Raw genomic sequence first — 19,640 nt, forward strand, 5'->3', positions numbered from 1 at the left:
CTCCACAATGTGCACAGGCAATACAGTTTCCCTATCTTTGTGTCCGGAAATGTGGGGTTCATGTTTTCTGGCAGCAGCAATGGAGGGTGTTGTCCAGTCATGTCCAGTCAGAAACGGAAGTGGAATCAAGACAAAAGGAGAGCTTTAACTCCAGTGCTCTGTCAATCTACCAACTCAGAAGTGAGATTGACCACCACAGTTGCCTTGCCAATAAGGCATATCCAAATCTGCTCAGAAGTAAGAACGGCTGGAGTCCTGCCACCAGCCACTATTTCGTATAACACCATTGTGGCAGATGGGAACCATTGACAGCAGGACTTGGTGGGCTTTCGTCTATGGGACCACCAACATCTAAATTGGGCAGGCGGACTGCCAAGCCAGCAGGTGGATTTCCGATTACAAAAGTGGTAGCGGACCCGTTACTCCCAACATCTAAAGCAAGCCCTCAGTTTTCTCCTTCTCTAGTTTTCTCTGTGCCAGCTCCAACTTGAGCTTCCTTTCCTCCCTCCTGTCTTCCAACTGCACTTGTGCACTTGTGACAGGTCCCTCGAAGATGCATTTCTCCCAGACCCATATTGGGCATCCTGGATTGTCTCTGAGGGGCAAGTGGGCTCTCTCTGCAGCTGCTCAGTGTTGCTCTCTGGGTGCTGCTCCTCATCCTCATTTAAGTCCATGTATTCCTCAGGGTCATCCTCTACTGTTGCTGTCTTCAACCTTGTAACTTCCTTGTAGGCCTGGAGGGTTCTCTGCAGATTCACTTTGAAAGCTTATCTGACCACATTCAGCCCTCTTTCCTTGCAGAGCCTTTTCACCTCAGGCCTAGTGAGGTTGTTTACATTGATCACCCCCATGGAAAGAGGAGGGTAGGGTGCTCAAATGTAGAAGAAATAAAAAAAGCCAATGGGAGAGTAATAGAAAGGCTTGAGTTGGTATCAAATTATTTAACTAGGATTTTCTGTTATACTGTATGGCACTGCACAAACACATGTCCTGATCCACACAGTTAAACACCAGTGTGAAAAATGGCGTTGTTGGTTGGCTGGGGTTTGAGCCGTGGTCAAGCAACAGCAGCAATCCCTTGCAGGATGAATTACAAAGCAGTCACTATATTAATATGTACTTAACCCTGGGAAGTTTGGCACAAGAAAGCTAAGACAGAAAAATGCCAACTTTCTAAAGTGGCATTTTCAATATTGTAATCAAACCCCCATCTTTACCATTAAATACAGTTTTTCATTACAATTCCAAAGCCATCAAACATGATATAGTTAACTGCTCCCAATTAGAATTTACTGCTTAATAAATGTAATATGAAATGTCTGATGTTATCCTAAGGGAGGTGTAGTCCTTATATTAGTGAAAACACATCTAGGAGTTTTTCACTATCAGGACATGCAAAACTAAAAAGTACATGTCCAGCCTTTCAATTACAAGGCACCCTGCCCTATGGGCTACCTAGGGCATACCGTAGGAGTGACCTATATGTAATAAAAGGGGAGGGTGTCAGACTTGGTAAGGGGATTTTAGTGCCAAGTCAACATCACAGTTTAAAAATGCATTCAGGCTGCAGTGGCAGGCCTGGGAAATATTTTAAGTGGAACTTAAGTGAGTGACACAATAAATGCTGCAGGTCCATTGGTAGTGTTTAATTTACAGGCCCTCGGTATAAAGTATACCACTCTACAAGGGATTTATAAGAGAAATAAATATAAAAATCAGTTTGGTATAAACCAATTTAACCATGTTTTAGGGAAGAACAGGGAGGGCCAACAAAAATAATTTTCGCAAAATGGAGGAGGATATGCAAAATGCTTGAGGGAAGAACACCCTATGCTGACAGGTCTAACACTATCCTTTTCTAACAGTGCCTAAGTTTTCTGTTTTTCCGAATTATGAAGTGACTGACAATTCTTAACAAATGAATAAATAAATACATTTTACAACCCTCCATCATATTAGTGGTTTCATTTCATTCAGCTATGACTGCAATATGAAATTAGTTTAAAGGAGAAATGCAATATTAAAAGCAAGTTTAGATGATGATTGCAGTGAGAAAGAGGTTTTTGTATGAAAAAACTTTAATGGGGAAATGTGTTTGCATTTACGATACCAAAATGTTGAAACAGATCAAAACCTTTCAAAGTGGTTAGCAAATTACAAATATTGCAATTGAAAATGTAGTATTGGTATCTCAAGTTATTATTCTGAAAACAAATATAAAAACATGGAGATATTTGATTCACCTTTCCTCAAATAAAGAATACAACATTTATGTACCCTGATTGAGTCAGATATCAGTCAAACCTTCCATGATATAAACCTTTTTACAACATGTTTTATGTTGTGTGTCCCTGTAGATAATCCCACTGTTAAAACCATTCCAGTCATTGTAAATCAGATTAGAAAAATGTGTGCTGCGTCTTTGTTTAAACAGCTGCTTTCTTTCAAATAGGCCCTGACCTTCTCAATTCAAAAACTCTAAATTTGGTCTGAAATATAAAAAATACTTTATCTTTAATTGTAAAAGCCATTCAAAAGATCCCAGGCCTCCTCATAAAAAGACATCAGACCTAATGTATCTATAAACTTCTTGGTTATCATAAAAATTTACAATTTGGTAGAACATCTTGGACATCTCTCTGCAGTCTAAAAATGAATTTAGACAGTTGGCTTAAATCCATCAATAATGCTGGCAAGATGAACAGCTGCTATTCACTGCACTTGCTTAAAATACATTCCGTGCATTTATGAGAATTCTGAAAAGATTTGCATTGCTTCATTAATACAGTGGCCAAGTTGAGCAAACTAATCAAAACACTGCAGTTATCAGTGGAATGAAGTAACACAGAGGGGTGCTTTTTGGCTGCTGCCACAGAGATTTCCTGTACTTCGGCCAGTATTTATACTGTTTAACGTTGGATTCGAGTCATTTTTTTATGCAAAAGCGGCGTTAACTTACAAAAAATCATTGTATTTTGTAAGTTTGCGCCACTTTTGCATCAAAAAATGAAGCAAATACAGCGCTAAAAAAAGTATAAATATAAGCCTTAGTTGCCCATATCTGTACATTTAAAAAAAGTTCCTAGAGATTATTTCATTTGTTTTGTGGACTTTTACTTTTAGCCTAGGACTGTTTCTAACTGATTGCTTACTCATTGCTTACTGATCTCTTTGTACCCTTTATATTGTGTGCTCCAAAGCTTCTGTGTCTTAGGCCTAGATGGGCTTAAAATATGTATTCCTTATTTCTGCCTAGGGAACTGCTAGATAAAAAGCTTCAGAGGTACTTCCTACTTAATGTTCAAACTCTAATTTAATGGTGAAATCAGATTTTTGTTAAATAAAATGAAAAGGATACTTTTAAAAATGAACTTTAGGCAGCTAGCTTGCTTTTAAAAGCAGTTATGTCAGTCATCACACTTCCAGAGCTAGAATACACATCCTTGGCTGGGATAATATTTGACATGCCTCAGATGATTATTGCCTGTCTAAATAGCCTGAAAGAGTATATATGTCTTAAATGTTAGCTATTTAGCCCCTTAGTGGCTTAGATATCTTTGGAAAGACAGGAACAGTTGTCAGAACAAAGGGCACATGCAATACTACCTCTTTTGTTGCAAAGAAGTGCTTTTCCCATTCATGTACACACAGCCAAGCTTTGGTCATAGTAGGAAAGAGAGCCATTTCGGACTCTGCCAGGTGGTAGGAGAGCTAATCTACATATGGGAGTGTTTAAGGAGCTGAAGACAGGCCTGCTTGGAAATAGCTGCATTTTGCCATCTTTAAACCTAGGCTCCTGGGTAATTTTACAGTAAGGCAAAAACAAGATGATGAAAAGGAGATGTGATGGCGACAAGAAAATATTTGGATTAGGTGGAAGAATTTCTTTAATCAGAATGAATCTGGCTCCTAGACCACCAATTCCTCAGAATACTACACCTGAAGAGCAAGACCCAGCTGGAAGATTGCACCTCATTCCTGAATCATCCAGGAAGCAGAGAGACACACAATGACTGTATCTTAACCTGTCCACGGAAACCGCTCCCCGAGGGCCAAGTGGTTGACCTCTTCTTAGTGTAATTCAGGGACACAAAAAGCAGAATGACTCCCAAAACAAGAGAAGGCCCAGCTGACTACAGAGGACTCTACCCTACAGGAAACCTGTCTTGACAGAAACCTGGTTCATAAAAGCTTGCACTGAGGAGCTAATGGCTGCAGTACTGACCACAAAGGACTGTTTTAACACCTGAGGCTTAGTTTTTTTTCCATCATCAGATGACTGAACCAGATTTGTCCAAATAGGAGCTGAAAACGTGTTTAGCTGGATCTTATCTTGCTTTGCTATCTGGCTTCATGAAGCCCCGCAGGGCTATCGCATCCCCTTTGCCCCGCTAAAGGATTATGACTTCCAAAAAAGTGACTATTGGTCTAATTTACAGGTTGGCCAAGAGGATACTCCTCCACAAACATGGCAAAGAACCTTGTCCCTCAAACTGATGGTCTGCCCACTCTATTTGAAAACAGAGAGACCATCATGATTCTGTTCGTCGTGTTACCATTTGCTCCACTGGCGGAAACCTTACAGAGATGGCCCAGCAGAATTGGGACCATCAGTGTAAGTACACCATACCTTCTGGACCACCAATAAAAGCCTGGTGGTTCCAGGTAAACAGAGCAGCCTGGAGCAAGGTCATGCTGCCTGAGCTCCCCAGGATTCACCCACCACCAGCACTGCCCTTACAATTCTTTACTCAGTCCAGCAAAGCAGTAAGCTGGAGCTCTGAGGCTTGCGCTTAATATGGAGGATAGTTTGGTGTTGTTTCAACAGTGACTCTTTTCCTACCCCAGCTCTTGCTCCCACACCGAGCACACATCAACCTAAAGTCACCACCACTTTCTTGTCTCAGATACTACTCCAAAAAATTGACAGCTGCAAGGCAGTTTGGGGCCTGGTGCAGCCAATTATGTAGAGCTGTGGTGTCTTTTCTCAGTCCTCCTAACATGCCATCATGAAGTAGTTAGATAAAATCATTAAATGCCACAGATGAGCTTGTGGGCACAGTGGGAGCAAGTACGTGAAGAAAGAATGGCTCAGGGAATGGGTGGAGGTATATAGCAAAGAAATAAATTCTACTGACACGTCCAGAATTATCAGAATTCCAATCCAGCCACATTAATGAACTAGTTTCTTAGGGCTAAATGTACGTAGCATTTTGCACATCGTAAACATTGAATCAAGCCATTTGCAATGTGCAAAATGCACTTTGGCATGTTGCAACCCATGTTTGCGATTCAGTAAACTATTTAACGAATTGCAAAAAGGGATTGTGAGTCGCAATAAGGAAGGGGTGTTCCCTTCCTAATTGCGATTCGCAGTCCCATGTATGATTGTTTTGGGACCGCGAATGCGGTCCCAAAACAATTGCAGTTAGCACCAGTGTCACACTGGTGCTAACCCATTTGCAAACAGGAAGGGGTCCCCATGGAATGGAAGTAAAAACATTTTTTCAGAGCAGGCAGTGGTCCTTTAGGGAAATCGGGCTGCATTTAAAAAATAAAAAAACGGCTTTATTTACAAGCAGTCACAGACATGGTGGTCTGCTGTCTCCAGCAGGCCACCATCCCTGTGAGGGCGGCCATTTCGAAAGGGGTCATAAATTGCAAACTACCTCATGAATATTCCTGAGGTAGGGCATTTGCGAGCCCCTTGCGAAAGTAGTGTCATTGACACTGTGCAACATAAGGTTTTGCGACTCGCAATTTGCGAGTCGCAAAACCAAACTTTAGTACATGTAGCCCTTAGATTCTAAACTGAGCAAACTCTAATTTTGACATCTTGATACACTAATATCACAACAGTGAGCAGGATGCAATTATACATATAGGGAAGCAAGCTGGGTTCATCGTGTTGGGCAGCAACGATAAGACAGCAACCAGTGAAAGTAGGGATAATTTAGGACTTTCCATAGAGCAGAACTGAGTATGCTATACACTATAGATGCAGCTGAGGTGGGTTGGACATGATTGCTGTGCTGGAACCTCTTCCCTGCCCTATCTGAGCCTACTGAAGATGTAAGACGGGAGCTACCAATTCCTCAGTCATCAATAATCAAGCCTCATGGCTCCATCTCAATCAATTCTAAGCAGGCTAGCAAGGTTTCTGAAAACCACAAAGCATCTGATAGCTCTTTTGCTGCTTGTGCCTATAGTTCCTCTATCAAAGTGGTGTTCAAAAACATTCAAAAAGAAATCAAGGAAGTTAAAATACCCAAGTGACGGAAGCACCAAGAATGGACACCATGGGGGTCATTCCGACCCTGGCGGTCCATGACCACCAGGGCCGGGGATCGCGGAAGCACCGCCAACAGGCTGGCGGTGCTTCCAGGGCCATTCTGACCGCGGCGGTAAAGCCGCGGTCAGAAAAGGGCAACCGGCGGTTTCCCGCCGGTTTACCCCTGGCCCAAGGAATCCGCCATGGCGGCGCTGCTTGCAGCACCGCCATGGGGATTCCGACCCCCTTCCCGCCATCCTGGTCCTGGCGGTAAATACCGCCAGGAACAGGATGGCGGGAACGGGTGTCGTGGGGCCCCTGGGGGCCCCTGCACTGCCCATGCCACAGGCATGGGCAGTGCAGGGGCCCCCTAAAGGTTTTCAGTGTCTGCTGTGCAGACACTGAAAATCGGGACGGGTGCCACTGCACCCGTCGCACCCCTTCAACTCCGCCGGCTCCATTCGGAGTCGGCTTCATTGTTGAAGGGGCTTTCCCGCTGGGCTGGCGGGCGGCCTTCTGGCGGTCGCCCGCCGGCCCAGCGGGAAAGTCAGAATGACTGCCGCGGTCATTTGACCGCGGTATGGTCTTTTGGCGGTTCCCGCCAGGCGGGCGGCTTCTGCCGCCCGCCGGGGTCGGAATGACCCCCTATATGTAGAAAGATGGGTGCCCAGGATCGGAAGATGATCAATTTTATAGTAGGTCAGCAAGCGATGGACACCAGCATCCTCCTTTTGTTATCGCACATACAGCTAACTTCCAGTTCCTTTGATCAACAACTGAAACTTTTATCTAACAAAAGGTGAAGGACTTGTGAAATGGTCCAGTTGCTCAAGTATATGTATAATTGTGATCTCAGAAGGATTTCAGCTTGGTCAACCTGACAAGACTAAAGGCCTCATTACGAGTGTGGCAGTCCGAGGACCGCCACACTTGCATTGACGGTTGGACCGCTGCAATTTTGAGGGTCTCAATGGCCAATTGAGCTCCGTACCTGCCATGAACATAGTTCCCTACTGCATGGCAGCGTTGGGCTTGTAACCAGCCAGGGCTGCACTGACTGATTACAACCCCTCTTTCTGCCAGACGTTTCATGCCATGGATCCTGCCATAAAAATGCTGGCTGAAAGCCAGTGCCAGTGGCCAAAGAGGGGCCCCTGCACTGCCCATGTCAATGGAATGTTATAATGTTCACTTATGTTTAGTTTAACTGATAATAACTTTTATCTCTCAGAAATATATGCCTTGACACAGTCAACAATAAAAGTCCTACTTAAGTTTTTATACACAATCTGTACACTACATAGTGCTTGGATTGCTTTTAGCTAGGAGTGCCCTATACAAATATCATATACATGCATACATTCATACATAGATATGATGACTTGGGTCATTTTGAATGCAATGTATACTATGTTGCATCTCATCATTAGATTCCACTTCTTGCAATATATCTGCTGAGCATGTCCAATCACACTATGCTATCATTATCTAGAGGTTCTTCCCATTCTAAACATCTCAATTGTGGGCTTTCAAAATATAGATGAATGTTCCTTCAATATTTAATATTTAAACACAATCATAATACTAATTTTAGGTAAAATAGTTTATTGCTTCATAAGAAGAAACACAAATACAAAAATACAGACATTATAGACCCAAGATAACATCACTATTTACAGAATTAATTCAACGAATGGCATGATCACAATGGCCACCAAATGTCTGACTCTCAACACTACAGTTACATCCCAAAGAAGGAAGCCATATTGGTTTCATATGCTACTGCTACAATCTTTATTATAATCTAAAAACCATGTAGGATGTAGCATGAGGAAGCCTTTGATAGCCTTTTCAAGTGTAATACTGTTACTATTGCATTCACCTGGTGCCATTGGAACCAACAAGAAATATTCACAGGAATAAAAAAAACATTGCATGTTTTTAGTCTTCTTGGCGTCTAGTACTCATGTTATACAGACAAGACCTAATCAGGAAATACCCATCTAAATGTTTGATACAACAGTCCTGAAACATAATCTGCATTTTTTTTCTGTGACCCAACCTGGAGCGCCATTGCTAAAATACTAATACACTGACGAAAAACACCATAAAAATAATGTTATATCTTCTGCACAGCAGATTACAGATACAGTAGCCCATGTCCACTTGTGCTAACTAAATATAGCAAATTTGCCAACTTGAAATTTAGAACACATTTAGGCTGTAAAGATATAAAATGTTAAAACAGACAGATTTGTGAAGAATGAGCATATTTTCAACTTTTACCATTTTTTCATCAATAAGTCACCTTGCATGGCAATTGTTATAAACCCCAGTGGGCTATAATAAGTTACTTATTCCTTTTGATTATTTGTTCCAAAAACCTTCATGGTGTTGACTGCACTGCATGCTGTAAATACTTAAGGAAAACACAAAATACATAAATACTCAAATACATGAATAGATCACTATTTTTTTCCTATGAAAGAGCTTTCAAACCCATTGATTGTTAAGGATTGTTTACTATAATGTGCTATTTGTTTAATATGACCTATATGTTGGGGGTTACAGTTTTTCTAAATGTATATGTTTGACAAGCAAATGTTGTATGCAGCATGGATGTTTTGATAGTGAAAAGGTATCAAAACTGGTGATGTTATTTTCTGGTTATTGTGTGCACTCTGCATGGTATATGGAGCAAACTAAGTAATGCTATAATCAACCTCTCAAATATAGTTATAATTTAAGACACAGTAAATATTTAAGAAATGAGTTACACCCCATTTATGCTGTTGCTCTGTTGTATTAGTAGCAGTGCTTGATTTAAGTGCAACATAACCACATACGAGTAAACTTCATAAAATGAAGTAATCTCTTGTCGAGAGTTGAAAGTAGAACTTTACTGAAACTTAACTAGTGAACTCTGAACCATTTTAGGACTGAAGTGATGTAGCATACCACCAAAATAGAAGGAGGTGATGGAGTGTCCTATATCAAAGCATTACAAATTAACACATTAACTGTCAAAATTATATAGCCACAATTTGAAGCTCAAGTTCTTTACAAATAAGGAAATCCACAATTGCAGAGCTTCACCGTATGAACTGTTGCTATTGCAGATATGTACCCTTATGTCAAACCGGAATGCAGTGGTTATTCATGTATGATTGGTGATACACATTTAGATTATCTTTTAGCAGTATTTCGTTCTCCACTAAATGTAGCCTTTAAAGTGTGTACTAGAAAGCTTTTCTTCTTTGTGATAAATTAATCATGACAATGTAATTTAGGATTGCATACCTGAGTGATCCAATCAACAATATTCTATCTTTAATAAAGACTTGCCATAATAGAATTAATGACTGTCTTCCTAATTATTGCTAATAACATTTTTAATATTCAATATTAGTGAATGGGGAATTATATTTTGCCAGTATTTCCATGATGAGGGTTTCTGCTCACATTTCAGTCTACTTTTACATTTTTCTTGTAGTTCAACAGTGGATTGGACAATTTAATTTTTTAACATCTTGAACGTTTTTAAGAAATACTATTCAATATCTATATACACACAATATAAAGAAAATTGATACACATAGAGTTTGCTTCTTGTCAACAAGAAGAACTATGAAAGCAGCAAATAAACAGGTCATCTCAATAGCATCTGTATTTTCATAAATATTTGATCATACAGAATAATTAACCTTTGTTTTTTGCCTATTCAAGTATTTTCAGGAAACAACTCACGACACCTGTGCCTACTTTACATCTTTCCCCAACAACAATACACTTTGTTATTGACAAGATGAATAGTTAATTAGCAAAAATTACTGCTTTTCTGAGTTTTCAAACTGATTATTGTAGTAATTGAGATGTCAAAAACATTCTAGAGAATCACATATTAATATAGACAAATTAGGCTTTGAAGAGCTCACTAGGTACTAGGGCTCGGTAGATTGCACTTGAAGCTTGACATGATTTACAAATTATAAAACATACTGGAGACCTTGTTAGTTTTAACTAAATAAAAATGGCATTAATTAGAACATGAAATTATCCTTACAGTAGTGGAAGCTACTTGTTGAATGGCATTTTGTTTGCTTTAAGCATACTACTTTCATAACTGTTCAAGTGAAAAGTGCATGATAGCAGTAGATAAGGACAGTGGCCAGTACTACATGATCACCCTAGCCTCCCTTTTGCTTAGTGTCAATTTTTGGATATTTCATGCCCAGGACGTATAAAAGACAAGGGTTAAAATGATATGACAGAGGTCAGTAGTGTCTTTCAGTTCTCCATCTCTGCATCTACATCTGTCAAAAGGAATCCAGAAGGAACCTGGCCTCGTGATTCTTAATGTGTCAGGATTTGTGCCACTCTTTGTGACCAAACTCATTCAAAAGTGCTCAACTGATTACTCTAACACAGGGAATAGAACTGGCTAGGTCTGACTGTAGAGGCTGTTCAACTAAAGCATGTGTGATACAACCCAAGCAAATAATATGTCTGGCAAATAAGATTCCAAAACACATATTTCCAGTCCCTTTATGCTGCATTGTGGAGCTTTTTAAACAGCAGGGAGGATGAACATGTATATCAATAAATGGAATTTGAGTAATTAGAGCCTAAAACAAAGTTAATTAATATATATATATATATATATATATATATATATATATATATATATATATATATATATATATATATATATATAAATATATATATATATATATATATATTGCAGATGAATTCCTCATTCTCATTGCCCTCTATTTCCATTTGAATGTAGTCCATTAAAAGTGTTCATGAAAATATAATCATTTTTTGTGTACAGTGTCATTGATAAAGCTGAATGTACTTCGTTTTATTTTTCATACTCTGACCCATGAAATTAAATGATGACCATTGTTAACTTTTTAACATATTTTCAGATTGCCAAACACATTCGATTGTGAGATTTCCTTAGGTTGTCTCTAACCACAGCGATTGTAAATATGTTTCTATTGTCCCCATAGGTTTCTCTCAGGGCTGAAACTCAGGATGTTTTTAATCCTTCTGTCATAATTTCTATTAAATACCTTCTAATTTAAAATTACAACACGTTTCAAGAAATGAATTTTATATGAACTTCGAAACAGTTAAAGAGATTGGCGAACTTTGACTTTTGACAGCTTCAAAGTCCTATTATTGCATTTCTCACAGTAAATTGTTTACAGTTGTGAATTTCCTTCTGGTTTTCATTGTTCCTAAATAATCTATTGCTGCAAATTACAATGATACTGGGCCATAAATGCATCAGGAAGTAAATTTAAACATTAATTACAATACGTGGCTTCCATGATCTAAGAGGTTTTCAAAATAACATCTGTGTTGTAAGCCATTGTTCCCAATAAAATGCTCTTTATTCACAGCCAACCAACGTATCGCTTCATAAGCATCTAAATGTTGTAGCTTTCCCAGATCTCTTGCTGTCAGCTGCCATTGTAAGTTTATTATGTTAGAAAGGTGTGCATTGCTATGGGGAACTCCCTGGTGGAATGCATAGAAGTTAGGAGCAGCAAGAACATTGTTCCATAATCAGAACAAAATACTCGGCCTTTCAGACTCAAGCATTGTGCCCTTTATGATTTTAAAAATACAGCGTCAGTTCTTTGATCCAAAATATCATTCGCAGTAGTGTCTTTTGTAATTAAAATTCAGGAACCTTATATGTCAAAATAATTTTGTGTATCCATTTTGCATAATAGGCCACTCTGACAAAAATTCCAGGACGATTATGAATTGCGCATCCCCGACCAGGTATGATGACACCTAGCACAAGTTTTGTTTTATTTTCTTCACAGACTAAGGGGCCACCGTAATCTCGCTGTAGAAAGAGAAAGAAAAATGTTATTGTAGCTCAATCTTTGCCAAAAATCAGGCACACAGTGATGTGTATTCTCAGTAAATTAAAAAACCTCAACAGTTTTTTCAGTGTTTTTTTTCACATTTTCAGTGGAGTGATGGGGAAATTGTGAAAATTGTGAAAACAAAATATGACCATTACAATTAATATTCCTAAGAGTGTTTTGTGCCCAAATTATCAGTCTCATTACGAATCTGGTAGCCCTAGCCACACAGAGCGGTCTGACCGCCACATTATTAGTTAGGCAGGCAAACCCGCCTAAAGACTGCCATCCCCACCAGGATCACAGATCCAGATGGGGTGACGGCAGTCTTGGTCATAGCCAGGGTGGCACTGAATTCAGCACCACCTGGCTAATTACAACATTGTTCACTTCCAGCCCTTTCATGGTGGGGACCCCACCATGAAAAGGCTAGCAGAGAACAGGTGCTAGGAGCCCCCTGCCCAGCACCATCAGAATGCGCACTGTCTGTTTTGAAGACAATACGCATTCTGATGGTGCTGGTCAGCCCCCTCTGTGTCACGACATAGCACTCAGCTGCTTTAAGGGAGCCAAATGCTATATCAGCACTGTTCCCACCAGTCTGACCGCTGGGAATGCTCTATTTCATGGTTTCTGCCAGTCATCTCAGGGACCACCAAACCACTAATGAGGCCCCATATGCATTATATTAATGCCACCGTTTTTCAGACCATCCTCTGTAATCATAACAGTATCTTGCTTTCATGTAGTATTTCAATAATTTCTGTAAAGAACAGGTGTTACTATTACCCAAATAAAATCATGCCTATTTTAAATAACACCTATTGGCTAAGTTGGCTTCACCAGGAATTGGATTTGTGATTTACAGATCCCCATATAGCTTGCTGGTGAGCACTTGAGTTACTGAGCCATCTCTCTGGAAAAATAAGAATGCTTGAAGCAATGATGACAGTTTAAAAAGTTGTAAAGAATAAAGAGTGGCTACTTAAAAGCCAATTTAGACTAGTGTCTGTGGTTCTTTTATGAACAATGTCAGCTTCATTGTTTGCTTAATGTGTGAATCAAAGACAAGCTTTAATTGGAATTAAATGTCATTTTAGCAGGATCAAGATTCTTAATGGTTTACCTTCTGAAACTCTCTAACATCGGCTGTAGGAGTAGCTGTTACAGTGGCAGCTACCATTTAGTAAAGGTTCTTTATACGCCATAAATTACATTTTTATAATTGTACATCACTGTCTTGCAGAGGTAAACTTACTTGAGGAATAAGAAGTTGGAGTGAGAGCTAGATAAATAGGTATAGCCAATTTATCTATAGAAAATTGACAAGCAACCTTGTCCACAATTAAATAGATGTAAAGTCTTTAGTCTTCTCAATTTCGACAGTCTGGTATCATTAACATTAAGTGCAGAATGAATATTTACCAATGTCTGTAAGTGTTACTTAATTTACAGATGTTATTCACCTAATGTTTTCTAATGGGGTGTCGTGGATACCGCCAAGGAATCGTTTCCTACCTATATGAGGGTTGTCCTGGGCTGGCTTAAAAAACAATCATTTGAATGCAATCCTGATAAGACTGAAATTATTTTCTTTGGTCCTAATCCAGGCCTGGGTTAGACTAGGTGCTGGATAAAAAGATTGCCCAGACTCCCTCCACTGAAGGGGCTAGAAATCATGGGGTAATTTTTATGACCAACTTTCATTCAAGTCTCAAATTCCCTCCGGAGTGAAAGGTTGCTTCTAGATCATGAAGGCTCTTAAACAAATCTTAATCTTTCTCACTTGAGAAGCATGAAAAATGGTAGTCCAAGCTTTAATTCTTTCCAGACTGGATTATTCCTGGTCCTATCAGCCTGCCTGGTCCAACGTCTTTAGGTACTGCAGAACACGGAAACTCGCCTTCTTTTTAAACTTCCTAAACGTACCCACATCTTCTTATCTCAGATAAGCTATACTGACTACCAATTACCAAGATAATTCTGTTTAAAGATTCTGTGCTTGCTCACCATAATCTGCACACCACAGGACCACATTACCTGAATTTGAGAATTCAACATTACCATCCTGACATGGACTTATGTTCTGGAAAGGCTTGTCTGATAATGGTTCCTTGCTTTAAAAGAGAGTCATGGTGCCTCATCCTTCTCTGTCCCTGTGGCCAAGATTTGGAATTTCCACCCCATTCAACTAAAATACTTGATTGGCTGCTTGTTTAGAGAAATATCTGTTTGTAGAAATATGTTCGTCTTCATTCTTCATTCTTGAATGCTGCAGTCACTTTTTTGACTTTGGGACTGTGGCGGTGGGTGTAGCAGTAAGGACATACGAGACAACTCAGGGTGATAGGTTTGGGACAGATGTGTATTTTATTGATGCTTCGCAAGTCCTTTCTATCAGTCTCTCTCTCTCTCAGTGAAGTAATCTCTTCTTTCCTCTTCTCTCTTTCAGGTCTTCTGGAGTCTAGCCGACGATCTCGTGGTGGAATGGCATCGTCAGGGAAATCGGGAAAGGAAAGAAGGTAAGGTAAGTCGTAACTCTGGACTTTGCTTCTTGGACTGTTTTAGTATGGTGTGAGGATTTAGAGAGAGAGAGTGGTGAACTAGTAAGGAAAAGGGTGTATTGGGGAAAGGGGGGGGGGGGTTTAACCCGATAGTGCAAACACCTTAGTGAACTAGATCCCTCTGGAGGACACGTCAAATTTACATCACCTGTGTCGTAAAGGTAAGTGTGGGTTTTAGTGGAAAAAGAAGAAAAAACACGCTAGCAAATAGTTTTCTTCTCCCTCAAGCTAACCAAAACAATAGCAAAATAAGGCATTCATAAAAAAAAAAAAATCTATGGCAATTCCTGCCAGTTATTCGCTATTTAGTCCCTTCTCTTTCTCTCTCCCCCTCCTTCACCCTTTTCCCTCCCTCTCTCTCTCGCCTCCTTCCCCACCAAAGCGCTTATCCTGCTTTGGAGGCAGGACCGTACCTGCTGGAGCCACGCCCCTCTAGGGACGTGGCAGAGTATCGGTGTTTCTGGGCTTCCTTGCCCTTCGTCGAGGTTTTCTCCGGGAGTCAGCTGTTCCATGCGGCTTCGCTCTTTGTGTGGTCCTTCATTCCGTTTCTCCCCTGTTTCTGCGCCTTCCTGCACTGTTTTTCCTTCTGTTCCTGCGTCGTCCTCTCCTGTCTGCTCCTTCAGTACCGCGTCCTCCTCTCTCCGCTGCGGACGTCCCGCACGGTTTTTCACAACGGGAATCCAGATATCCGGATTCCCGAGGGGAGTGTTTTCCTGTCCCGCCCCCGCAGTGTCCCTGGGGTACCGGGCGGTCTAGAGGCCACCATTGTCGGTAACCGGGTGTCCCAGCGCCCGACTACAGGGACATTACAGGGGGGGTTTGTGACTGTTTTGGCGATTTGTAGCAACTCCATTTGCACATGAAATCCTTAAATGGTTTGAAACAATTGTTACAGTTGACTGATAAGCAACTAATATTCGGATGTTTTCCAGTTTTTCTTCCTCTTCATTACTTGCATGTCTTCTTACAGCTTTATTGAAAATGTTCTTCGGTTGGGGGGGTTTAGATGGGTTTGTGAATACATTTTCTTTCCATGGATAGTTCTGAATCCATAATTTCAGGATTTGCTTCCTTCCTTCTGTTACAAACATGTTAACCTTTCATTTTCTGTTTCACTATTTCCATTTTCAATCGAAGTCTTCTGTCTAGCCAATGGTACATGTTGGATACCCAAGGTAATCACTCACAAGAGTAGTTTGCATTTCCCTACTGTCAAGCATTCTATTCTTAAAGAGTAAGGTAGAATCACAATGAATAAAAATATTGTCAACAAAGTTCTACTTTTGGAAAACGTGTACCATTGTAATGTACAGAAATCAATCTTTTAGGTGCTGTTACACACATCTAATAGTACTTCCACTAATATGGATGAATACTCCAGGAAATCCCCTTGCTTAAAAAGAATTAGGAATTCTCAAATATTTCATATAGTATATTTGGCGTGTTTTGTGGTTTTCCTGCTTTTCAAAATTCTGCACTCATGCAGAGGTGTAAACCAGCAAAATTACAGAATCCCAGGAATCTAGGAGCTACAGATCTACACCTGTTGACTCAGAATTAAGTGATGTTTTTAAAAACAGCGAGGTCTCAGGATTTATCAGAAAGAATGTTGTCCCAAAAGAAAACCAGTTTTATCTCACCTCTCTTCGTAGGAAACCCAGAGATCAAGGGATTATTGACATTTTCTGTACAAACAGTGCCAAAATTAGTGCAGATATTGAGGATTGCAGGGGTTTTCCCAGTCTCATTCCTCTCAACAGCCCCTCCAGTTCTGATAATCAGACTTGTACACTTGATTTTTGTGAGGGACATCTGAAGTTGTCCAGAATTAATGCTTCCATTGTCAGACCTAGTCCTGCTTTGGCTATCATTTTTCAAAAAAAAAATCCCAATCCACATTAGAACATTGGAATGTTGGCAGCTCCATTGAAAACAATGGAGTGGTCCTGGCCGGTAAAAGCCCTGAGCGCCAACATTCCAATCTTCTTTGTTCACAGCAACAGCTGTGAACAAAGCCTCACTGAGTCTGAGGGGATTTTAATCCCCTCGGGTTCCGTGAAGCCTTTGTTTTATTTATGAGAACATTCTGCCCTCTAATGGCAGAATGTTCTAATAGTCTTAGAACCCGCCATAGCGGGCTCTACTGGCTATTAAAGGCCCTCTCCCTTGTTAAAGGCCCTCGCCTTCGGCTCAGGCCTTTAACGCAGGAGCGGGCCTTTAATAGCTGGTAGAGCCTGCTACGACGGGTTCTAAGGCTATATTATAAAACACCTTGTCAAGGTCCAGCTAGAAAAAGAGTTGTTATGCATCTGCCGTCGTTGTTTTCTCCATGATATTTATAGCAGTCTAGTATAGGCCTCTGTTTGTCTATCTTGTAGAAAGCCAGTCTGATAGGGTGTAATCAAAGTAGGCCATCGGTCATACATTTTTATAGCCACGATCTTTGAAAAAATCTTTACATCTCTACAAAGAAGACATGTGACTCTATAGGACTATAAAGAGATTAAACACTTTAGATAGTAGTGTTGCTGAGAAATCAATAAATGACTAGGAAAAGGTTTGTGGTGGATCTCAGTCTGTATTGTTTAGAATCAATTGTATTACTATTTGAACATCCTCTGCTGCAGTAATATTTTCCAACCTCTTAAATTCTTCCGGAGTATAGTAGGAAACTGTATTCCTTCTACATAGTCATCTGGAAAGTTCAGGGCCATGAAATTTGTCAGCTTCAAAATGTGTGAAGTATCTAGCCTCTAAATTAGCTGGTTGACCCATCATGTATAAAACATGGCAAGCCATGTCTCAGTAATCACCCACTATGATATTGTGAATTCTCAGATTTCATGTCATAATGCTCTTTCTAACTTTATTTTTCATGTAACCACCATACTGTTGATTTTTCCTTTTGTTCCTGTTTTTGATATTTTTTGACTGGCATAACCATTAAACATTAAGGAATCACTTAAAATCTTAGCAGCTGTAATGTCTGACATCTTTATAAAATATAAGAAAATCTTTATAATATTTGCAAGTGTATCAGAGCTGCATGATGCCAACTTTCCTGAAGAGCCCACCTGGCCAGTTTCAAATGGACCTTCCATGGACAGTGATGGTGGCTTCTCTTGGAGTGAGCCATGACCCCTAAGTGATACCCCCTAAGACCCTGGAGCCCTTAGATAAGTGCAATAGTGTACTCTTCTGCCCAAACTGCAAAAACTGTGAATTAAAAACTAGTTGACAATTTGTTTTCTGAAGAACTGATGGGAGACTGGGACCACCATCAAACCGAAGCCATTAATGTTGATTCAGCGGTCACGCTCACCTTTCTAGTTTGTCCTGCTGAAGGAGATCTGACTTCCAGAACATTACTAATGGTCTGATTATGACCTTGGTGGAGGAGGTTACTCCATCACAAATGTGACGGATATCCCGTCCACCATATTACAAGTTCCATAGGATATAATGGAATACGGCGGGTGGGATATTCGTCACGTTTATGATGGAGTAACCCCTTCCCCCAAGGTCTTAATCAGGTCCTACGTCTGAACATGAAGGACTTCACCAAGAGCAATGCTGTACCAAAGCTGCAACATTGAGACCTTCCTGGGCACTGTAGTAGAACTTTGAGTGCTGGGAGATTTCCCTCCGTTGTTGATGACTGCATCAGGATCCTGCTCTTCAGCAACCTGCCGTCATCGAAACCTGAATCAGATCCAGCTTGCAACTTCCCCACCAATGACTTGTCAACAATATTCTTTGTTCTAGGAATAAATATGTAAGTCTGAAGTGAACTCTTTGACTGAGACCTGCCCGTGCCTCATATTCAACTCACATTCCAACACAGTTGGCCTTCACATTTAAATTTGACTTGTCAAGCTCTCATGCAACCATCTGACTTTGGTTGGTGATTTGCACTTATTAGTGCTAAAATTAATATCTCTGGTTCCCCTTCTTAACTTTTTGTTGTTTTGGTCTTGTTTTGTTCATTTAAATATTCTAGAGTTTTCAAAATTTGAAGTCAGTTTTTAAAGTGCTGTGCTTTCAACATTTTATCTACTTTGGTGCCTCTAAATGATTTACCCATTTTCTTAAGGCTGTCTGCTCTCTGCTGCAGCTACTAGCTGTTGAACTCAGGGTTAAAATTCAGAAATATTTACGGGACCTAACAAGAATTGTGACATTATTACTAGCAATCCACTTTCTAACAAGTATCAATAGTTCTTTGCTCATTTATTTCCAATTTGTTCCACTCATGTGCACTTTTTGCCGCAGCCACCTCTAGTTGGTCTAGTCTGTCATTTACTTCCTGCAATGAATGGTTGAGTTCTGACAGAGATTTGATGAATTCTTGCCTGAGGTAGGTCATTTCTCATTTGAACTTGGCCATTGGATTTGGATTACCCCCTTGGTAGATGGGACTTGTTAGAAATGGGGGTCTCTGGTTGGCAGGGTATACACCCATTCCAAGTAGGCATTACCAGACTAGTCATAGTAAGTCAGATACACACTAAAAGGTAACCTGTGCTCAGTCTCTGGTAGCTGTGCACAGAGCAGTCAGACTTATTGAAAGAGGCAACACACATACACATACACAGTAGCACAATCAAAACACCACAAAAAGAACTCCACATAAGGTTTGAAAAAAAGACAATAATTGTTAAATACATCAAGACCAAAATGACAAAATTCCAATAAGTAGAAGTCGAGTAATGCATTTTTAAAGAATAAAAAGAGTTCTAGTGCTTAGAAGCAATAAGCACCAATAGGGGTTATCTGGTCATGCTGGATCGGGGCAAAGTCAACAGTTCAGGTTGACCGTGATGGAGCGCATGTCGGGGACGAGAGTCAGGCAGCCCTGTTGAACAGAGTACCTTGCTCCTGGTTGCATAACTGAGATGCGGGGAGCAAATGAAAGAC

At 40.3% G+C, this 19,640-nt stretch overlaps 1 protein-coding gene across 3 annotated transcripts in view; it reads right to left on the reverse strand.

The window, feature by feature from the left end:
- Window positions 1-7,859: 7,859 nt before the first annotated feature.
- The window catches only part of HGF (hepatocyte growth factor), a 299,651-nt gene continuing 287,870 nt past the window's right edge, over window positions 7,860-19,640 (reverse strand). For all 3 annotated transcript variants that reach the window (XM_069228683.1, XM_069228684.1, XM_069228682.1), the window contains one exon: window positions 7,860-12,137. In XM_069228683.1, the coding sequence (XP_069084784.1) occupies window positions 11,961-12,137 (177 nt within the window). In that variant the 3' untranslated portion in view covers window positions 7,860-11,960. The remainder of the gene's footprint in view (window positions 12,138-19,640) is intronic.

Source organism: Pleurodeles waltl, chromosome 4_1, assembly GCF_031143425.1.
Source record: "Pleurodeles waltl isolate 20211129_DDA chromosome 4_1, aPleWal1.hap1.20221129, whole genome shotgun sequence".
Lineage (NCBI taxonomy): Eukaryota > Metazoa > Chordata > Amphibia > Caudata > Salamandridae > Pleurodeles > Pleurodeles waltl.